At 37.0% G+C, this 23,978-nt stretch overlaps 1 protein-coding gene across 1 annotated transcript in view; it reads left to right on the forward strand.

Moving 5' to 3' along the window:
- LOC139128938 (receptor-type tyrosine-protein phosphatase T-like) overlaps positions 1–23,978 on the forward strand; it is a 42,225-nt gene that overhangs the window by 14,499 nt on the left and 3,748 nt on the right. The window contains exons 2-6 of the mRNA XM_070694629.1: positions 22,072–22,124; positions 22,479–22,777; positions 23,007–23,094; positions 23,477–23,553; positions 23,825–23,861. Coding sequence (XP_070550730.1) covers positions 22,094–22,124; positions 22,479–22,777; positions 23,007–23,094; positions 23,477–23,553; positions 23,825–23,861 — 532 coding nt within the window. The 5' untranslated portion in view covers positions 22,072–22,093. The remainder of the gene's footprint in view (positions 1–22,071; positions 22,125–22,478; positions 22,778–23,006; positions 23,095–23,476; positions 23,554–23,824; positions 23,862–23,978) is intronic.

A 23,978-nucleotide genomic window follows, 5' to 3' on the forward strand; every position in this document is an offset into this window, starting at 1 on the left:
AGTACCAGCTTACGAACCAAAAGCCGAAAAAGAGGACCCTGCACCGATCACAATCTATCAACTTGCGTCTGGTTCTATGTATAGTGTACCTATTTTAGTGGAGGGCCAAGAAATACAAGCATTAGTGGACACAGCTGCCGAAGTAACCATCATTTCAGACCACCTTTACCACAGACTTGTAGACCGCCCTCCAGTCATAAAGGTTACGACTCTGCAGACAGCAGGCAGAAAAATGGGTATGAAAGCCTACAAGGTGGGACCAGTCTCAATCCAGCAAGGTACCATCCAGTTCACCGAAAATGTGTATGTTGCACCAATAGGGGACGACATGCTTTTGGGCGCGGACTTCATGCGATCGAGACGGATTGTGTTAGATATGCTCAACAACCGTCTAATGTTCGATGAGGAGACCGTACCCATGGCTTTGGTGGTAAGGGAAATTTCGGTAGGGTAGCAAAGGTCACACTGCAGGGTAGAACAACTATACCCCCTAACTCAGTGGTTAGGGCCCCATGCCACCTAAGTCAAACCCTTGGGGAGTATATGATAGAACCCATTTCAGAGTTACAAGTCATTATGCCCCGGACGGTTCACGACGGTGGCCAGCAACCCAAAGTGTGCTTTCTCAACCCAAGCAAAGTACCGATAACCTTAAAGGGAGGCATATCTGTTGCCATTGCAACTGAAATTGAGACAATAGGTACCCCTGAACTCGACGAAAGTATAACCGTCCAGACGTATTCCCGCTTCCCATGATAGAAGACTGCATGGACACCTTGGCAGGAAACAAATGGTTCTCGAAGTTCGACGCCAACTCAGCATACTGGCAAGTTAGAATCAACCCTAAAGACAGGAAGAAGACAGCGTTTGTTACCAAGTACGGGTTCTTTGAATTCACGAGGATGCCTTTTGGACTTTGCAATGCTCCCGCCATGTACTCACGTGTAATGAACCTGGTATTGAGGGGTTTGACATGGGAGGTAGTACTTGGTTTTCTCGACGACATCATGGTGCTGGGGACGTCCTTCGAACACCACTTACAGAACTTGCGAGATGTATTCCAGCGTATGAGACAATACCAGCTGAAGCTGAAGCCCCGCAAGTGCAAATTATTCCAGATGAGAATCACGTTCCTCGGTAGAAAGGTCACATACAACTGTGTTGCCCTAGAAGACTGGCCCTTACCCACAAGGACAAGGCTGTGTTGCCCTAGAAGAGGAATCGATTCAGGCAATCCAAGACTGGACCTTACCCACAAGGACAAGCTAGGGACGTGGAGAGCTTTCTAGGGTTTGCAAACTACCACCGAAGTTTTATCAGGAACTTCGCTGACCTAGCTGCTCCCCTTTATGCAATTACCGGAAAACGGGCGTTCTGCTGGAGAGAAGAGCAGCAGTCCGCGTTTGAAGCGATCAAGGCCACACTGCTATCGCCACCAGTCCTCGCCATGCCAGATCAGGCGTGCAAGTTTGTTCTGGACACTGACGCATCTGACTCTGCCCTTGGTGCGGAATTGTCGCAAGTCAAAGACGGGGATGAGAAAGTCATAGCGTACGCCAGCGTTAGTTTAACACCGGAACAGCGCAAGTATTGCACTACAAGGAAAGAACTACTGGCCGTGGTGCGATTTACGCTACAGTTTCGACACTATTTAAGCCGTCACAACAACACAAAGGGATTTCCCGCCAAAGACTCCCTCAAGTGTTTGTACAGCGTGCGCGTCTACACGTGCAATGAAGTTTTCCGGACACTGGGTACGATGCAAAACTTCGCGAACAACTAATACTCGAACGTTGAAATGCCGATAGAGATTCTTCAAAAGAAAATAAATAAATAACGTCTGAACAATAGCCTGGGGTGAATCATGCACTCTTTAGATCGTCTGTACTGATGTCTAAAAATACTAAATCCGGCGATACGTCTCTCACGTACGATGCCCTCAGAGAAAGTTACCTCCGCTGATACCCTCACAAAGACACGGATGTCGGACAAACAGAAAAAACTGAGTGAGTTTCTGACCGTATATTTGCCTTGATGGCATATGAAAAAATGCCCCACAAGTAGTACACTGATAGGGGCATGGTGTCTTGTGAAGAAAGGATTATATAAATACCGTTACCGTTGTTAAAGTTCAGATGAGTCCAGCTGCCGAAATGGCAGTCTTGCCTGGAGGACTGTCTCAGGGCAAAAGAGGATAGGACAAGCCTACACTATGACCTCTTGACCCCCACCACAGGTGGCGCTGTGTGAACGTTTGCAGGAGATAAAATTTCTTTCTTTTGTAACTTCTTATAGTACATTTCAGTGTAACTACCTCGGTTTTGCAATTGTAAATGTGTCTTCTTAAAAACTTTTCAGCCGATTTCCTATATTTCGATATTTAGTGATATCATACATTTTAATCAGAATTATTTTGTTCGATTAGCAAATGTGAACTTTTCCCTTTTCTTGCCATCCATTGTCAGTCATAGGAAAACTTTAAAGTTGGAAAGATAATTACTTAATTATAAAAACAATGATCATTTTCCATATAGAAATAATTCAGTTTCTTTTCTTTTCAATGTCAAAGTTTACAATATATTTTATAATTATTACTGTGTCTTTAATGTTGTTATCCTAAATGTTCATTAAATTCACATTTATAGGGAACAAAAATACCAATTCTTATACATCTGTCATTGCAAACTGAATTTCCAAAAGGTTTGGCACGTGACTCACTTATAACATCTCCTGTCCAGACTGACTCAGATGAAATCTAGTTATTGTTGCAATGTCTAAAGTCCTGTGCCACTGTACTGAACCGAAACAGATATCTGCGAAATGAAGACGCCATTAAGACTGAGTTAGCGTAATACATCGAGTGCTGCTCATAATTGTGTCTCGCTTTAAAAGGTATAATATACACGAAAATAATCTAGACTATCCTACATGGAGATACCTGTTGCATTTCGTATGAACTACCTTGTTCCTGTATCGAGCTCTGTTCTTTCCTGTCGTATGAGAGGACTGATTTGATGTGTGGTTGTCTAAGATTAGATGCGATCTGTTGAATTCTACAAAAGCTGAATGCTAGTAGACCCGAATCCTTTAAATCTTTCTTCTTCGCCCCCACATATTGGTCGAGTACCAATAGGTTAAAATAGTTCTAACCAAATGATGTTATAGCAAATACTCTGTGCGTACGTTGCCAGGTAAATTTCGAAAGGTAATCGGCAGTTCTTGTTATCAGTCCATAACAAAGCTGCCATGTACATGCATAGGAGTGCCAGGACTTGTTCCTGGTCACGTGATAGCTGGTCACACATTTAAACTAAAATCAAGACCAGTACACTTACTGAACGACCAGCTCGTTGACACAGCGATGGCGATGGTCCTAATCCTATTAGTACTGGTCGGGAATTTTATTCTCACGACTTGCGAAGGTAAGAGAATTCATTGTTCTCTTCTTTTGAAGGTTATCAGAAACTATGCAAGGAGTTTATCTACAACGGAACATGTCTAGCAGAACATTCTACCTTAGCTGGCCCAGCGCTTTTGCTAATTGCGAGTATTGTCCCATTAATTCGCATCATCTGATCTCGCAGTTTCATGTTTATTATAATTGGTAAAAGGAGCAACATATGTTTATAATAAACATGCCTCGTTTCTTTTGTAATCGACGGACATATTTCTTTCACAATAATTAAACGCTAACAAACATTGGTGATATCATTTCAATGGTAAGAAAGTTACATATCAGAAGGAAATAAACATCATGGGGCATGTTTAAGGGCATATGGAAAGATTAGATAATTTACACACGATAATTTAAAAGGTGTGAGTGATAAACTAATAATTATAATAACACATTCCAACCAAGAATCTAAGGACAAAAATCAGATAAAATAGCCACAGTTAGTCATTCAACTTATTTTATTATGATATGGAAACAAAAACTATCTATACTTTGTCAGTTATAATGACCAAATGTACACAATTGAAAATTTTCTTAAACTAGTAAAGATCAGAATGTATGCTGTATTGTTTTCAATATGCAGAGGGCACTTGAAAGTGTTGACGTCAAAATTGATCTTTACAATAGACAAAACCGTTTGACTCACTTCATCCGACAACATAATTTCAAAATATATTCGATGCATTGATAAGGAATAGTTTTTATTTAGATTAATATGATACCTGATCTGGTCCGATGTTATGAAGTCAGGTATTTATGCGGAAACATTCTTTCTATCAGCATCACTTTGATAACAGCAGACGTTCACTTCTCCATAATTCCATGTAAACGCATCAAACGATAACCGAGTCCAATAACTAAACAATAATGTACGTCCTTCTTGCCAATAATGGATGAAAGCAAACTTCGCACGTTAAATGGTCGAGGTGAAGAAGAGTTTTGTTTAGTCCATTGTGGACTGAAAAAGGATACATTATTGCTATCTTTCTATAGTTTCGGCAATGGCTCTGAACTTATAGACGCAAAAAAACAGCCAGATTCTCGATAATCAAAAACATTATTTGTAATTATCTGGAGCGCGACGTCACAAATTCACTGGTATTGACAACTGTTATACTATAATATTATCAGAGATGATTATGTGAATGTTTGTTTAATACTGAGTTTGCACAGCATTTATACTTCTATAATCATCACACTTGGAACTGCCGCTGTGAAATTAATTTGAAGTTTTTGAATACAAAAATAGATATATGTTCAAATATGTCGTTTTCGACTATACAAAGCTGATACGTTTCACGTAATTTTCGGCTTGTTGACTTTTCGGAAGACCCTGTTTATCTTTTTGCACATAAAATTATACTCTGGTTAAATGGTTTATAGTGGTGAATAAACATCTATTGTATAGTAGCAGATGGGTCTTGTCAACTATTTTTCACACCTAAATGGTTTATTAGGTTATGAAGCCATTCCATCACTTCAAACAGCATTTCCAATCCTACTTACTTGTGAACGTTGCTAAATACGAATCTGAAGCTTCCTGAATATGAAATATACGTGATTTACTAATGTAGATCTCATTAAGGTCATTTCAGTTATAAACCTTTCAGACAAACACTCAGGACGGCTCTCTATGGATGATGATGTACAGTGTTCTCGTTTACGCAAACAAAGTTCGTATATTACGCATTGAAATTGACTCTCTGCGCATTTTTTTCATTGTTATGCGTTTTCTATACGCAAACGATAACTGTAAAATATTTTCGAAAGCACTCCCCGCGACTGAGATGAGGCGACAACCAGACGAGATGAGTGCCCGCTTGATATTACGTTTGTTGCAACATTTCTGTCAATAACTCGTTTTATGCAGAAAGTTCCGGATTCTCTTGGCGTAGTCTGGAACATCGGCATCGTAGCTCAAAGGCACGTTGTCATGTCAGCTCTTGCCTACGTTGCTAATTTTCAGGCGAGCAACAGTTTGTGAATTTTATGACACAAAGTGAGTGATTGACAGAAATGTTGTAACAAATTAAATGCCAATCGTGCACGATCATTGCGTCTCGCTGTCCCAAAATTTGATCAAAGCACACATGCAGCATGGCGTCGAAGCAAACAACTCTATTTCTTTCACTTTGCTCGACGAGTCCGTGAAAAAATGATTCAATCGAAAGACACTCTCGGGCAACCCAACATGGAGAACACGGAGAAGCACAGTGAAATTGAACCCATGTCGGAATCCACGACGTACTGTCCTGTTGTCTCCGATACAACAACAGGAGATCAGTGCCACGGTAAAGCCGTGGACCGTGATGATGATGTACCGGTTAGGGATCATCTCAGATTGTCGCATAAGTTCAAGAAACGGAATTCCTTCGTTTAAATCAAAAAGCCCTCCCCCTCCCCCTAAACGAAAGTTCAAAAGTGCGAAATGTTGATGTCTGCCTGTGAGTAAAATATAGCATTTTGCTAGCTACTGGAGAATATGTATCCGCTGACCTCATTACATGTACATCGTAAAGTAATTGATCAACTTTGAGCAATATTAACCATAGCAGGACAAGAATGAGTTGGAAAAAGTTACGCAAAATTTGTGATTACAAAATAAAAGAGCTAAGGTGAAGCCACTGAATGAATGGAGGTCAAACCCCCTTCCCCATAAACGAACGAATTTCCCTTTTTGAACTCATCGGACAATTCGAGACCGTCCCTTATCAAAACATCCCGTCTACAACCACACGCACCCAGGCTACCAAGAGCAGTAGTGTGAGACTGAATATCCATGGTTACGTCTTGAAGTATAAATATAAATGTATAAATTTCGAACACTGCCAGTGTCTTGATTAGCTGCAATAACTCTAACCTATAGGTTGCCCGATGTTTTGTGACGGTCGCATGTATACCCTTCGATGTTATGTTTCAGCACCTCTGAAATGTAGCCTAGTTGTTCAAGTTGTTCGTTGAACTGTTTCACTAAAGTAATGTTGCATGTACATCGTACAATCCGAATTGGTGTTGTAGATTTATTGAATGGCTCATCGTATTTTGTAGTCAGCTCTTTCATCAATTGAGTGTGGAAGTGAAATTACGCATGCAAATATAGCCATTACGCAATTTTAGCAGACTAATGCGTATATATGCCGTACGCGAGGAGAAAAAAGTTACCGCGCAGACAGATGTATTTTAGTCTGCTGCGTTTGTAATTCTTGCGACGCTTAGCGACGCGAGCATGCCAAAACCTGTCGTTGGTTTACACGGTCACGTGGTAATTACAGCCGTCTCGATTTTGTAAAGTACTTCTTCATTGCAATAGTTTCGATACCCTTTGCGGAGAGGGAAGGGGTGACTATTTTTTGCGGTGTTCATGACATGATACGCACATCTCGCAAATTACCTTGAATATATTTTTTTAAAAAACATATGGCTGGTTTGGGACATTTTGCCAACATATGGAGTCCCTCCAAATAACTTATGTTGGATTCCAAATCGAATTTTAATAACTGTGTCGGTAATGACTGATGCAAAACATACTCACATTCAAGCTTATTGACAAATTACGCTTTCTGTTGTAACTGTTGCTAGTTACTCTGCTCGAAGAATTCAAACTTTGCCCTTTTCTGGGTAAAGCAAAACTTAAAAACATACAGATCTAACCGTATCTTTGCAAAATGCACCACGAAGAAGGATAAAAGAGTAATCAAAAGCGTAAAATTATTCGCTTTTTCAATACAATGTACCCTAATCGTGTGCTGGAGCCGATCAACTCGTCAATGTATATTCTACTTTTGCGCCATGACAAACACCGTTATAAACTATACATGAATGTCTCTGTAGTCTTCAAGAACAAACCAATAATCATGCCTGGTTTGTCAGGAAGATTTTCAAATTTTGAGACATATGGATGTCCATTTGATCTCATTGGCAAAACTCACAGTTCATTGGAGTGCTTAGTGTACACCTCGTGCAGGGGAGGTAAACAGGATACAAGAAGATAAATTTATCTGTAGTTTTGGGACATAATATTTACATAATAGTGATAAAAATTCAACGTTGGTTCTAACAAAGCGATCTGTAAAAATAAAACGTTTAAGGCATTGAGGAATAAAGGTATGGCGCAGATGATGATAACCAAGGGATGTTGTTGTCCCCATTGAAAAACATCATCAATGCTTTCATTTACTTACTTAATTACTTCCATCAGGCAGTGTTTCCCTGTGACGGTTCCCCAATATTCTATTTATCGAAGGAACGTCTCGCCGTACCAACCTCTAAAGACACATAAATTACATTAATTCCATGGGTGACCTGTTTTCTCAATGGATTCAGTTGTATGTATGCCTATGCCAACAGTCTGTTTGTTTGTGTGAGTGGTACACACTTTTACAGTTACCTTGTCCGCATTTTAATCTTTGATTCCGGTCTGTCGTTATAGATGTTAAATAATATTTTTCGGCCTTAATAAATAAAGGCATTGATGGCCAAAATTGCATGGTCACAGGGCTTTTCCATTATAAGACTGTCAGTGAGCGCGATGAAAACAAGAATCAGGGCTACGTAAGATTTAGCGCTATCATATACCTTACGGAACGTATGACTGAAATAATATTGGACACATTTTGAGGGTGCGAGCTCTGCGTACATTTGCATGTGTCGTTAAGTGATGCAGTTAAAGCCGCATCCCCTTGCATGTTGGTACTTCTGTGACATCGTTTGTTATACTTTAAAAGTAGAATCACTAAAATGATGCCGCAAAAACTGCAAAGGATATTATCTATATTTCCCATGGAGACCTTTTAAGCAATGAACACCTAACCTCAATTATTTCAAGATCATACACTAACATATAAATTTGAACAGCTTCTTAATATTGAAGTTTTTTATAAATTGAATCGAAAATAAGTATATTTCACAGTTGCTGTAATCATGACAAATCCAATGCGATTGTTCTGATATTTAAATTGTTAAATGCTTGTTGCTATGTTAATGCCCTATTGTCCTCGCGCCCTTATCATGATTTTTATATCTATGTAGTCTTCTTGAATAACCTCGCATCACATATGAATGTATTTTTCCGATGGCAAGCCATTAGTGTCGCATGTATATGTTTCGATGGTTATCAAATTTTACGAGTAATTCTTTCAGTGCCATGGCATACACATGACATAGATATCCATTGGAAATCATTTGTAGCACAAATCAAACGAAAGGCCGGCCTGTCAAGTTGGTTGTTAATTTCTCTTTTGCCTATACAGATATGGATCAAACGTGTGACATAGTCGATCCACATGAGGATCGCGTTGACTGTAACAAAGACGGTGATGGAGAGAGAGGGTGCGAAAAGGTAAATTGCTGCTTCAAAGAAGAAGGTTCAGTCTGGTGCAGTTTTCCGGGTAAGCGTCAATGTATAGGCCATAAGAATAGTACGTTCCATTCACAGAGTTTTGCCAATCGATATAGACAGATTTCTAACAATTTATGGATATTAACGATAAAGTTGAAGTAATGTTGTTATGACTATCGTCGCGAGAAAGTACAAATTTGAACAATAAAATTCAAAAGATAAAGTCAATTATATCCTGCGACTGACATATCAATGAAGGACGTGGCATTTTATAGTCAACGAGATTTATTTGACGTTGCCTGTCCGAGCCTATGTCTTTCCTCAGCCTACATTAATTTCAATCCCACAATAATGTGGATGCGGAATTGACGTTGCAAATGACGTATAATGTATGACTAATTCACTTTGAAATAACAAAGCAAAATTAAAAAGATTTAAACTCGTGTAGCATTAAACAACTTCCATAATAGCGCACTATTTTCCTTACAGAATCATGTTCAATCGAAAAGGCGGATCGAGTTCCTTGTACTTATTCTGGATCATCGGAAGATTGCCTAGATCGCGGGTGTTGTTTTTTCGCCGATAAAGACAACGAAGAAGGAGGAAATGAATGCTTTCTATCGAGTAAGATTTTGCTCACTCGTAAAAATACCTTAGTTAGCAAATAGTAAGAGATAGTATCGTGAATACCGCAGATTTGCCTTAAATATACTGACCTCGATACCCGCAATTCGTCTTGCAATGAATGGTTTTTTTTTTCCAGATATTATCACTATGCCACAATATTAAAGTAACATCACCAACTGGCCTAGGTGCTTTGAAGTTAGCGGAAGAACCTGAATCGTCAAAAAAAATTATTTTGATTTTCTTGGGAGGTCTTTCTTTCTTTTTTATTTATTTATATTTTCAAACATCATGTCCTAAGATATTGAAGAGCATAAGTGATTTAATTGACATAATTCATTAAATTACTTTGATTGTAGATGTGTCACTAACATTAAAGCATATCATTCCCGAAATGTTGCTGAAAAATATGAAGCTTAAAGTATGTTGGTTGATTAACTGTTACATAAATACAAAATTTTCTAGTTTAAGAGAAACTCGGAGTCAGTTCGTATTATAACACCCATTTTATATATCATACTACCTTGGTCTTATACCTTTCCTTGGTTATACAGTAATATAAAATGCCCATTTTTATTGACTGCATTTGTTGACAATCATCGTCATACACAGAGACGTGTGCTAAAGTTCCCGTCAGTGACCGCATAGATTGTGCTCATACTTCTTATGCTGACTGTTTGGATGCTGGTTGTTGCTATGATACATCTTGTTTCCTCACAGAAGGTGAGATTTGATAAAGTTATTTTACTTGACTAGGAAATAGTCGCTGTCTATGTTATTTTATGTCACTGAGTAACTTTGAAAAATCAAACATGAATTTTAGTGATGTCGAGCATGCATGACATGGTTGTACGGTGAGGTTATTTTGTCAAGGGCAACCGTTAGCACACTCCTATGTATTTTCAATACATACACAAATTGCGTCCAATCTTTAAGACTTTTCTTTATCAGCACTGTATGCAAGGGGAGACGAAGTCATATTATGTTGTCTGTACATCAAGTATGTTCCAGCATGCCAAAACAGGATATGTCATTTCTTATAAAACCAAAAATAGGCAATATTGTATACAGTGAAAAACTTTGTCACTGAAAGCACATGATGATGTTCAATTTGCAACTTTTGAAGAAAAGTCAGTATGGTGTAGTTGCCGTTAACGTTACCCTAACCATATCACATGTAATGCACCGGGGTATATTTCACAGGCTGCGCTGATGATACGTTTTACCGGGATGGTGGTTGTCTTCAATGTAACTGTCAATCAGTCTGTAATAAGAACACTGGTAGTTGTGGTTCAAGGTGTAACCATGGATTTATCAGTGAAGACTGCCAAGAAGGTATGTCCCTTGTTATGCAGGCTGTTTCTCTGTGTTCGCCATATTTTCATTTTATTACTGCTCTCAAACCCATTCTAATAGACCTTTCATGGCTTATCATAAAATTACCCGTATATGTCGTGCTTCTTTTTCTTTTCCTGGAATTTAATCAGCTGAGTTGCATGTATCTAAACATTTGATCAATTGTCGATTCCCTTTGTGGGTGGGCTAGTATGCGCATTTGGTAGACACAGGTTAGGCAACACAGAAAGCATATGAAAACTAAATTTCTCTGCAACAATGAGATCATGTATGTTTGCCTAAAACCAAACTCTAGCCCTTAAAATTGCTGAAAAAAGAGGCAGTAGGTCAAAGAGTATCCGAAGTCACCTCAAATATAGCAGAAAAAATAGGCTCTGCTATTAGTCAAGATCCATGAAACACCAAACCTGTAGTCCTTGCAGTTGATTATATATACGGAAGTAGGTCAAAGGTCATCTGACGTCATTCCAAGCTTTTGAGGAAAACGTTGGTCGCACACGGAATAATGTACAAAATAAACCGGTCTCCTGAAATTTGCGGTACAAAAAATAGATCAAAGGTAAATTTAGGTTGTTCCAAATTTTAGAGAATAATATTTGTTTCATACTGGTTATCATTGAACAAAAACCAAAACTCTTGGCCCTTATACTAATATGATATGTGAAAGTAGGTCAAATATCATCCAAGATCATCATAATATTTTAGAAAGTTTTCTTTTCATACTGGTCAAGATACAAACAAAATGAAACTCCTACCCCTTGAAGTAACTGAGATACAAGAAAATAAGTCAAAGGTTAACTTTTCCTCTTTCTGGTCATTATTCAAAAAGATCAAACCTCTAGCCCTTATATAGTTACTGAGATAAATGACAGTAGTTCAAAGGTAATTCCAGCTCGTCCAAAACGTTTTGGGTCATTCTTGTCTCCCTGACATGACAAAAAAATAGGGAAGAAGAATGGAGAAGTAGCGATTTTATAATATTTTAACAGAACATTTAATAAGTAAACCAAACTCTTGTACAAAAAGATACGTATCAAATAAATTTATTTTTAAAGACAAAAAGGAGCAAATTTGACATCAGACATAAAAGCTGATAAAAGAGATGAACAAGAATGACTGTTGAACTTGAAAAACGATGAAACAAACTGATTTTAAGAAAAATACGGTATTATCTGATGAACAATCATTATATACAGTAACAGCAAGTGAAAAGTAGAGAAAGGTACTAACAATAACGACGACAAAAATCAGTGACGAAACAGGGGAGATAACTTATGAATAGAGATAACAGCTGGAAATACCAAAGGATAAATAAGGATAAATAGGAGTGATTTTTTAGTTCTTTTAGAGTTCGTTAACGTAAATATCCTCAATAGTATAAGACAAATACAGTCTTTTTAATACGCGAGATTGACAATGCACATTATCGCTTTAAATGTACGGGTAAGCGCTCTGATAACATGAGTTTTCCCATTTTCGTGTTCAATTTAAATATCTACAATGCGTTGTTTATGCGAAGTTTTAAAATGGTATAAAGAAGTCGATTGTTCATAATTTGAAATGCTTTTGGTCATTTGTAAAGTGTAAACGCAAATCTTCATAGTTTCCTTGAACTCTTTTTACAATGATTTTGAGTGTTCGACCACCGATCACATTGCTTACATAATTCGCAGGTATTTTAAGAGCACATATCATACGGATATAAATCCTACCAATGATCCATCATGTCGGGTTTCAAATGAGATAGTATAAGTTATTTATATTTGACAATTGTAAGACAGTGACTGTAATTGATTGTATCAGGATCTGTGGCCCAGAAGATGACGACAGATTTGCTAAAGAGAATGAATGATGGAGAAAGATGAGAGCATTCTAAAAGTATGTGTAGAAGGTAGTCTCTAGCATTGCAGAAAACACAATTTTGGATGACTTATACCCAGAATGGAACATAAAGCGCAAGCGGTAAACCAAGTAAACACCGTTGAAGATCATGATTTTTTTTGAAATTAACTGAGATAACAAAAAGTGGAAAAGAGGAAGAATTCGACCGAAACAAAAGGGGCCTTTGCTTCCAATAACTCGTACTTCTTTGGATATGAACATTTAAACAGTACATATTATCACACCTTGCATCACCATTATATCGAGCTTCAGGAGTTCGATGTTTTCTTAAGAGAGATTGACCATCTTTAACTTTATTATATAGTTTTTTTTTAAATTTGCATTGCATTCATTTTCAGTCGATATGAAATTTGTTAAGTGGAAAATGAATTCATCTGTGCGACACTATCACTTCAGTTTGTAGTTATCTTACTGAAATGTTTATTGCCAAGCTTGCTTATTACAATTTCGAACATTTTGTTTCACGTTTAAAATGCTTCTTTCCACACAAAACATGTTTGTGTTCGAAATTTCTTTACAGACCAAAGTCCCATTGTCGATGACTTCAGTCAGAACAACAAGGAAAATTCTGGTCAGCCAGCTACATTTTTATGCTCTGTCACAGCAAACGAAGCAGATATGCAAGTAACAGTGACAGCTTCATCCGGGTCTCATCAAGGTGTCGTCACAAGCGGGTATCATCCAGACTACGAATTTTCTAACACCTTTGACGGCGTACTTGTTGAAAAAGACGAAATCGTGAAATGTAAACTTACTCCTGGCGATGATGAAAAGCAGATTATAGCTGACGTCTATAGTAAGATTTCTATTTCTTTAAAGTGGCACTGATCACGTTACTCTGAATAAATACATAGTAACTAAACAAAGAATGTAGATATCGTATCGTATCGTATACGGTTTTAACAAAAATCTTTCGAGTGCTGTCACTTTGAAATATCTTAATTTACTCCTTAGAGTCAAATGAACTTTCTATTGACTTGTACAGGATGTGCTCGTATAGTTCTGTTGTTGTATACGATAAAACCGTACAATATAATATTGACTAACAATGTTCATTCCAAACCATAGGCTTATTTTCGTAAATATTGTCGATGAATAAAATGTCAGTTTAAAGTGCTTTGTTAACACCCGCTGAGTATTACGTAAAAACGAAATGAAAAGACAGTTGACTGTTATCACGTGATTTAATTTGTAAATTGGTAAAATGAAAGTCAACTCTCAAGCCATATATGACACAACTAAGTTACTGTAATTCCACTTGCGTTTTTATGTTTTTATACAAACATAAATGTAAAGTCCAACCTGTGTTGACAAATAGCCCGTGGTTAACTGATATATCTAAGAGTCAAATGACGGTTCATTGGGATGCTTGGGATACTTCTATTGATATTGGAGATGGACCAATAGAGCATTATGAGGTCTGGTACAAAGTGACTGGTGAAAATGACTTCACTTCGTACGACACAACAACAGACCAAACGTCCTTGCATGTAACAGTGCTGACACCCTACACAAGTTACACATTCGCAGTGAAGACATACAGACCAGGTGCTGGCGGCGGGGGTGACCTAGGTCCGGAAGTCACAGATCAAACACTTTGTGACGGTGAGAAAGTTTAACATCCTCAAACCAAACCTAACAAGATACTTTACTATCAAGGACTGCATCGTTGGTTTGTAGTGAGATCCATGATTGGACTGAAATACCAATTAATGTAACACTTCTATGAATGAATTATTTATCCGATTCTTACAAGTTTCTCAAGGCACATTTGAACATCTACCCATAAATAACACGAGTACATTTTTCTACACTCATCTAGTCCAAAATCGGCACTGTCGTGATTTTTGCCTTTACTTTTTACCAATAGATTAGTAAAATGTATTCTGGAATTGGTTTTGACATGATAAAAAAGAATTACTTCAGTTAATATCTCTAATAATAAGTAAGTTTATTCAGATACTATAGGCCACCGGCCTCAAAGTATTCCATATCAGGTATCAAACAAATGTACAGGACGCTCTCTCAGGAATTGGCGAGAGAGAGAGAGAAAAAGAAAAGAAAAGAAAGTAACAATAGCTATACAAAAGCAGGTGTTATTACATCGTTGCAGGTGTCTCAGAACGCTTCTTCATACCGAAGAAGACAAATTTCGCTAGATTGCGTAAAACAGTTGTACTCTGAGTCTGCATGAGCAAACTAAATTTTTGGTTTGACGGATTTAAGTAGAAATATTTTGGAATGTATTTTGTTCTTAAATCTTGATAAAGAGGACAAATTATACAGAAGTGGAATTCATCTTCAATTGATTTTAAAATACAGTAAGCACAGGTTCTTTCTGCACGTTCGTTACGTAATTTCCTATCTCTCTCAATGCGTAAGGAATGCATAGATACTCGAAAGCGACATAAGGCCTCTCTGTACCGATCATTTTCAATACAAGATAAATACATCTCTTGCATAAAAGAATATTTGAAAGTACGGTAACAGTCCAGTTTGGGAAAAAGATGTAAATTTGAGCTCCAATTCTGAGAGTCAATATCTCGACATCTCAGTTTGAATAAATTAATAAAATTAACCTTATTACCCACACTTGGTTGAGCCATGCTTCACCCATGCCAAAGGAAAACAACAACATTTTAACATCATAGGCCCAACATGGTTTACACTTATTAGCTTCTTCACGTTGAAATAAATAACACTTGTACACGAGACGATGTTGTGGCATTGCAATTAAACGTAGCCAATACTTAATAATCTTTACAAGTCTACATGTGCGTATTGTAAAACGGCCAACTCACCCCGACAGCGAGGGTGGATGCATTGCCATACAATTTCAATACGAAACGACAAAATTTATTTTGCACTATTTCAATTTGGTCAGCCGTGTGGAAGCCCCACATTTCACTCCCATACGTTAAGATTGGTAATATCTCGAAAGTAACATTCTTTCTCGGAATTACTTCAGTTCCGTTGGGACAACCAATCATAGAAGAGGCAAACACTCTCAGCGAGACAGAAATTTCAGTTTCATGGAAGGTAACTATTTAACATTTTTCATTTGAAAAGCACTATTTATAGGAGCTGTTAATACTGTATCGCTTGTGTCTTTGCAATTACTACAAATGTTTTCTACCCCTTCGTCGACACTAAAATGATTTTCCGGACATGATTTGTGGAAAGGTCATCACATGAGGATTGATCAGATGTTAAACGGGCCTATTAATCAATAGAATTTTTGATTAATTAACAGACTGGCTGTTGGATTGACTCACTGATTAGTTGATTGATTAATTGGTTGATTTGTTGTTTTTATAAGATGCAACATTTGCAAATTTGCGTAAGGGAGTAATATCCTTCGACGTACAAGTATAACGTTCCTGCATAGTATTCTGCTGCCGTTACTTTACCCAGATTTTCTATTTCATATATTTTCATGCTTGCTTCCTTGGGAATAGGCTGTATATTATTCGGCAATGTGCCGATTATAAAAGGCAAGGTATGACATATCATTTTGCTAACTTTTTGTTTGTTGAAATCACAATACAAGATAAATGAAGCTGACTTAGAACCAGGTATTCTTCAATGTGACTCTCTGACGTCATACACAGTACATTATCGAGTGAGTGATACATCTTCAGCCTATGAGACGGAACGAACAGACCCAGACACCACAAGCACAATTATTGGCTGGCTAGATCCCTGCACTGAATATGAAATTTCTGTGTCTATGGATAATGATGTTGGACATGGAAAATTAAGTTACCCAATTTTCAATACAACTATGTCGACAAGTAAGTATTAAATAAGACTCAACAATCGTTTTGCGCTACCTTTCCAATCGTTGTTAAACATACATACATACATACATACATACATACATACATACATACATACATACATACATACATACATACATACAAATATGTATTGATGAATTATGAAGTAATGTACATACTAATGTTTAAAGTTGATTCAAATTTATGGACTTACGACACACAACATAAGTTGAGAGAGTTATGCATAAAGCGATATGAGTATACAGTAATATTATACAGACACTTACACGCACACTTATAGCCTATACTTATAAACAAACAGTTTTGTAAATATGTATGTTAATTATATTTGTTACAGTGTAATAAGTATAATTATTTTTTTCTTTTAAATGTTTGACATGGTTATTATTGCATGTCTTCATGGACACAGACACTGACAGAGAGATACATACATACATACATACATACATACATACATACATACATACATACATACATACATACATACATACATACATACATACATACATACATACATACATATATTTATATATAATCTCCCAGTTTTTCGAACGAGTGTGACGTCATGGAAAACGAGGGTTTCCCCCCAACATAGCGGCAGTATCCCTCCGAGCCAGTAGGCGAGGAGGGATACAGCTTTGTTGGGGCAAACACGAGTCTTCGATGACGTCACATGAGTGAGAAATACTGGGATATTATATATCTATCACATGCATAGACCCACTTTTTTTTACTTTCACTTTCCCGCGCGATGTAATTTGGACCTTTATTATGTCAGCGTGGCGGATGAAGTGGTATAGCTCCAGCTGATTCCGTTCACACTCGGACGCACGTTCCTTTCGATGCGTCAGTGTAGTCTCTTGCTGTCGGATTTTCCGCGCAAAACTTGAATGGACAAGGGAAAGGAGGATGAAATAGTATCTTCAGATGTATTATTTTGTTTGAAGGTAAAGTAATAATGTAAAAAATGCATCGAAATTTAACCTTGTCTTGCTGTTCATAGCGGTGCTTACACGTTGTTTAAACACTGTACGATTTGAACGAACACGCTGTCCACTGCTGCAGTCGTCATTTTTACTGCTATCTAAAAATCGGGTCAGTTCCCGACTTCGGTCATAATATATGAATAAAACCACAATTGAACTGTATCACATCGTTCTTGTTGGTCATTCATACAGCTACACTGTACCAAGGAAAGTTATATTGCTCGAAACTGGCGAGGACTGGAGGAGTACGATGCCCTATGAAGATCGTACGTTCTCATATAATATTCTCAACGCCTTGGACGTTGTTTGAAATTGAGAGGAAAAGTGTATCATCGTTCGTTGTAATGATGAATGAAACTAAAATCATAAACAATCACAATAAACAAAGCGCAAAAAAAACGACTTTTAACATTTGCCATGTAACGTTCATTCGATCTCGACTTTACTGGTGTCTTATGAAAACACTTCATTGTGGCCGCGGCTCCTATCGAGACGAAGTGGCACAAGCTTTTGAAAACCGCGTTTGCCGTACGTTACTACAGTAAACACTCTCGCTTTATTACAGCCTACCACAGAAGTTCAACAGCAATACAACACTGTGCCGATGCTGGTTTACTTACCATGAAATGATTTTGATACATCATAATTATTCTTAATATATATGTTGGATACTGGTTCGGTGATAAATTGGTCGATTTTGAGCGATGACTCGGCTGTTTACGGCTCGTGACGAGATAGCACAGTACAGTGGTAGTAGCAAACGTAGGGAGCAGACGACAGTGAACGCTCTCGTGACCCCAGTTGAAAAAAAAAACAAACTTTCACAATCATCGCTACCAAAAGCCTTGACGTTTTCGCTATTTATTACCTTTACCGCATTTTTCAGTAAACTACTTTGTGCCCACTCAATTTTCATCTGCACGAGAATGCTTACAAGTTACAAACAGTTTCAGTAGGAAAAAAATTGCCGACCCCGTATACCCCTACTTCTGACATCAGAAGTAGGGGTATCCGGAAATCCTGTAAACCGTATACCTATAGTGTGATGTCACACTATAGGGATAACTGGGTCTATATACATAATATATATATATATATATATATATATATATATATATATATATATATATATATATATATGTATATATGTATGTGTATATATATATATATATATATTATATATATATATATATATATATATATATATATATATATATATATATATATATATATATATATATATATATATATATATATACATACGCGTGTGTTTGTGAACAGCCCCGCAGAAGGTTGAGGAGCTTTCGGCAGTAGCTATGTCGTCATCGGAGATAAAGGTCACTTGGGCAAAGCCAAATACCGTTGAATGTCCTTTGGAAAGATATGGAATTAACTTTTATCAAGATTCCTATTATGAATGTGGAGAACTACAGAGTTTTGAAGTTATTTATTTCAACGCGACCGAATTCGAACATGTTGTAAGAGATCTCTATGCGTCTACCGAGTACAAAGCTACTGTGACTGCCTATACAAATAGTGGAGGGGGACCTCCTGACTCTGTGCTGGAAACAACGCATGAACACGGTGAGTGCGTGTGGATAAAGCTCGTAAAAGTAACACAAGTTGTGTCAAGTAACATACGTTTGCGTTGTTATGTAGCCATGCCTGTATAGACTTGTCAAGGCAAAAGGTTATAGGACAGAAATGCATGTACTTATATTCCAACCATAGAGTGCCGACTTCTGAGAATGAAAACACACGGACAACAACATTCCTTTTCTGGAATGTTTATGCACAATGAAGGTTTTTTTTTGACAGCATATACTTTGTTTTTCTTTTTTAATATGGTGAACCGCGCTGTACTGTTTGAAAAACAAAACATGACACTCTCTTTGAAGTTTTCCCATTCACAACTACTGGATTAAGGCGGTCCTCCCCTGGCCATAATAATTGAACGTTCCCCTAGATGTATATTTATTGTTGACCTGTTGGTCAATGCATTCTCCTTTTTTGCCTACAATGCCATAGTAATGTCCATACATATCATGATTAAACAAATTTGTTAAACTACATCGAGATATTTCACAGCAGGGATACCTGGAACACTATGTTAAAGATAAAACTCGTCAAAAATTGTACATCATTGGGAATTTAAAGATATTCCGTCAAATTACACTGCCTGAAAGCGTACAATGATGAAATTCCGTTTTTATAACACCTACCAACCATGCGAATAAATGACATCTCGTCAACGCCATTCACTTTGATGAAAACTGACAGTATATTCGTCTAATCTGCCTGTTACAGTTCCCACTGAACCGAGAGACGTTTCGGCCAATGGTATTTCAGACACTGAAATAAATGTAACCTGGAGTGCCCCGATGTGCCCAAATGGTACTGTCATCTCATATATGATTCTTTATTGGCAGTCTACATATGGGAACATCACAAACGATATCATGGCACCTCAAGATTGCATAGATTACACAGATGATTTTAGCTGTTCAATTGGGGAGCTACAACCAGAAACTAACTATAGTGTACAAGTAAGTAACTCACTTGGTGATGGTTATCATGGCGGTGATGATGGCCTGGTGGCTTGATGGTGGTGGTGGTAATGGTTGCCGTGGTTGCATTCACAATGGTGATTGTGATCATATAAGCAATAACCCCAATGTCAGTCATGTATAACAAGAGCATCTGACAAAAAATACTGACAACACTTAATTTTTGGGAGTCAGATTTTTCGTTTTCGAATGGAAACACCATTACCTCTCAAAGAACATCACAAGATCACTGTGTCTTCAAATTGGTAATAGCGATTGGAGCTCTTCAAACGATTTAAAAATGTAAGCAGTAAACGTTGGAGCAAAGGGTTTGAATACAAAATCAACCTCTAATCATTTTTGTTAAAAAGTCACCCGGACCTGTTTCTGTTGTCTTTATATTTGAATTTTAAAGACTCGAACAAAAGTACATCAAGTTTTTCATACTGTTATGAAATCTTAATTTCAAGCCGTAAATACCAAGGATGTTCAAACTTATTGAATAACAAATATGGCTAGGTAATTTTTAATTTTTCGTCCAACACGATTGAAACTAATTTGGGATTATTAGATGGTGAAGAATGTCGATTTAACCTGCAAATGTAATCTCATCTGCTTTTCTTTTTACACTACGCAATTGTTTTTATGAGTAATTTGTAATATTGCAATATTCAGCTATAGGGCACCTCACACTTTTGAGAAATTTGAAAAATAGGAAAATCCAATTATCCCAAATTAGTTCCTATCGTGTTGTCCATGAAAAGTCACCATGCAGTTGTATTGTCTCATATGTAGCTTGTTTGATTATGATTTCTACATTATCATCAGGCAATTATATAGGGACGTGCTGTCTTGAAAGTTTATAGAAACTTAGATTTATGTCTCTCAGCTTGGGTCTGGAGCATTAGACTTGTCGATTAATCGAATATTAACTGAGAATTGTGTACGTGACACTATGAGATAAACTAGCCACAGATATTAAGATGATTCTTGACACTTTTGCTATAATCCGAAGCCCAAACAACGTTTGAAAAGAGAAGATATTATAATGGCAAATTTATACTACCCAAGGCAGGGTCATTTCATGTCAGGATGCCTACATTATAGCATCTAGAGTTGCAATAGCTACCTACTCATTCCTAATGTTCACGCTTTGTCGAATTTATAAACATAGGTGAGAACTTCTGTTAAACTTCCATTATTTTTTCATCAGGTTTCAGCTGAAAACGGTTGTTGTTTCAGTGTATGGAGTGACACAGCTGAGGCAGGCACACTAAGCGTTGAGGGTAAGCAGATTTACGGGTTTATAACTGTCTGTTTACGCAGACTGAAAATTGCATGATGTCTGTTTAGGGGAAGTTGAGTAGAAACACATGCGCATTGCTTTGATCCACATAGAGCAGCAATGCGAGGTAGAAAGTATACCGCTGAGAAACCCGGTGCTTTTCGTCAGAGTGCCTGAAGTTGCAACAAGAAACAGTACATCAGATATCCGGCTACCTAGGATAAAATGAACATTCATTGATTGCTATTCAAATACCGTAGCGACAAATCTGTAAACTATCAAACAAAGAGAGAATGACAAGTGATATAATTTGACATGTATGTAGTCACAGCTAAGCGTGTTATTTCTTTTTAGTGTCTTCCCCAATGTCCGGATCTTCTGCTGGCGTAATTGTGTTCACTTCGATTATTTTGACACTTATTATCATACTTGTTATATTGTTCCTTATCGGTTACCTATACATAAAACGGTAAGACACAGAATTGATCATTAGTTGTTTGTCTCTTGTCGCGTTGAGTTTCACAAAACCATATATTCGTCTTCCTATTTACAAAAATATGAATATCATCTGCAACGTCCTTATGTTTATTGAAGTCGCCATCGCATCTGACGAATTTGACATTGTAACGCTTACAATAATTTATCAGTTTATTTGTTGTTGTTTTTGTTTATTTATTTATATGTATTTAATTGTATTTATTCATTTATTTATTTATTAATGTTATTGTTTGTTTGTTTTGTTTTATTTTATTTCTTTATTGTTATTTTTATGATTTTTAGCACTGGAAAATCGTGGAAAGACATGTTTTCTAAAAGTAACGAGGATTTATCAGGTAAGCTTACCTATTAAGGATATAACGATAATTTTTGACCGTATTATTGTACATACCTTGTGATTATATAGGTATGGATAGACGAATGTTTTACGATATTTGTATAAGTGTAAAAAACTTGCAATGGTATTGAAATCGACGTGAGTCATCGTTAATAAAGTTTCATGTATGCTTTGCTACATGAAATCCATAAAGTTTTACGGCTTAAAAAAACTGCAATTTTTTTGATCCTCTTTATTGCCAGATCACTGTGCCGATTGCGTGCCATATGGCCATATGTTATAAAGGACAATAGACTTGACGGACAGAGGTCAAATTATATGACACTTTTGTTTGGAGTTTCAATATTGACAGATCTTACAAATACAGAAGTCCAATCAACCAACGATTATCTGTATGCCAACGAAGAAATGCTGAATCCACATGCACGAGCCGTTCCAGCACCGACGCCAGTAGCAAGTGAGGAAAGCACTACCAAAGCGATTCCAGTGCTCGCACCTAAACCTATACCAAAAAATGAACGTACAAGCAGAACAGAATATAAAACTGACAAGAACGATAAGTTTAAGCCAATCAGAGTGGAGAATTTGGCTGATTATATAAGAATGAAGAAATCGACATGTGGAGGAAACGGATTGAAGGCAGAATACAAGGTGATAGAGAATGAATTAGGATAAAGAGGAAAATATTAAAATCATTGTTTTCTCTTTGTACGCGCCAGTCTATAGAGAGAATTGATTAAATGACTTATTTTTTCCGTATTAAATTATCTGTTACAATTGTTGCATTCAGTTTTTATTGTTTATTTTTTTCAAGATCTCATACGACTTAATTTCAATTTTCTTTTATTGACGAGTTTACATTGTTTAATTATCATTACAGCTTTTACCAGGAGAGAAAGTCGGATCTGGTGAAGTGTCTCTGACAGATCTCAATAGACAAAAGAATAGATTCAAAAATATCGTTGCATGTAAGCTTTTCTCATTTCTCTATGTTCATAATTTAAATATAAATAATATAAGTATCTTTGTCGTCTTTCGGGAAGATTTCCAATTTTTGAGTATAGCAAGGCATTTTGTAGATCAGTACTAACATCGAGAAATGCACTAACTTACAAAATGAAGCATGCAATTCAAATGTTCCATTTCTTGAAAGTCTTGAACAATCATGTATGTCGTTTCAATATATTTGTATGACAAAATACAATGATTGAAGAACCCATCAGCTTTTTGCCTTGAAAACTCTGTTTACTTACAGTGGCATTTTAATGCTCTCGTGTACTGTTTATTGTTGATCACTGAAACCTGAATTCAATGATCAGTTAACTTGACGACTTTCATTCCTTGTTGCAGACAATCATTCTCGAGTGGTTTTGCAGCCGTTAGATGACGATCCCAATTCAGACTACATCAACGCATCTTACATCAATGTAGGTTTTATTCACTTGTTATTCATTTCATTAAAAATCATGGCGTGATAACGCATAAGTTCAGCTTGATTTGTTTTTGAGAGGCTTGATAACTTGATAACCGTAAAATGCCATGTGCGATACATGTACATATCGCCTATCGTAAAGTGTTTATAAAGGTCTTGCATATTTAGGTAGATTTTAATTTGAAGAAAGTTGAAATTCCACAGCTCTACTAGCTTTCAACTGTTGTCAACATATTATCAATAATTTTCGTATTTTTTTCGTACAGGGTTATACGAAGAAAAAGGCATATATTGCAACTCAAGGTAAGTACACTATAAAATCTGTGACGTAAATCTATGGAGAATCTATGCCGTCAGTTTAGTCTTCGAATGTTGTTATAGTTGATAGAACGAGATATCCTTTTCCATCAAAAGAGCTTC

The sequence above is a fragment of the Ptychodera flava genome, unplaced genomic scaffold (assembly GCF_041260155.1).
Source record: "Ptychodera flava strain L36383 unplaced genomic scaffold, AS_Pfla_20210202 Scaffold_79__1_contigs__length_559180_pilon, whole genome shotgun sequence".
Classification (NCBI taxonomy): Eukaryota; Metazoa; Hemichordata; class Enteropneusta; family Ptychoderidae; genus Ptychodera; species Ptychodera flava.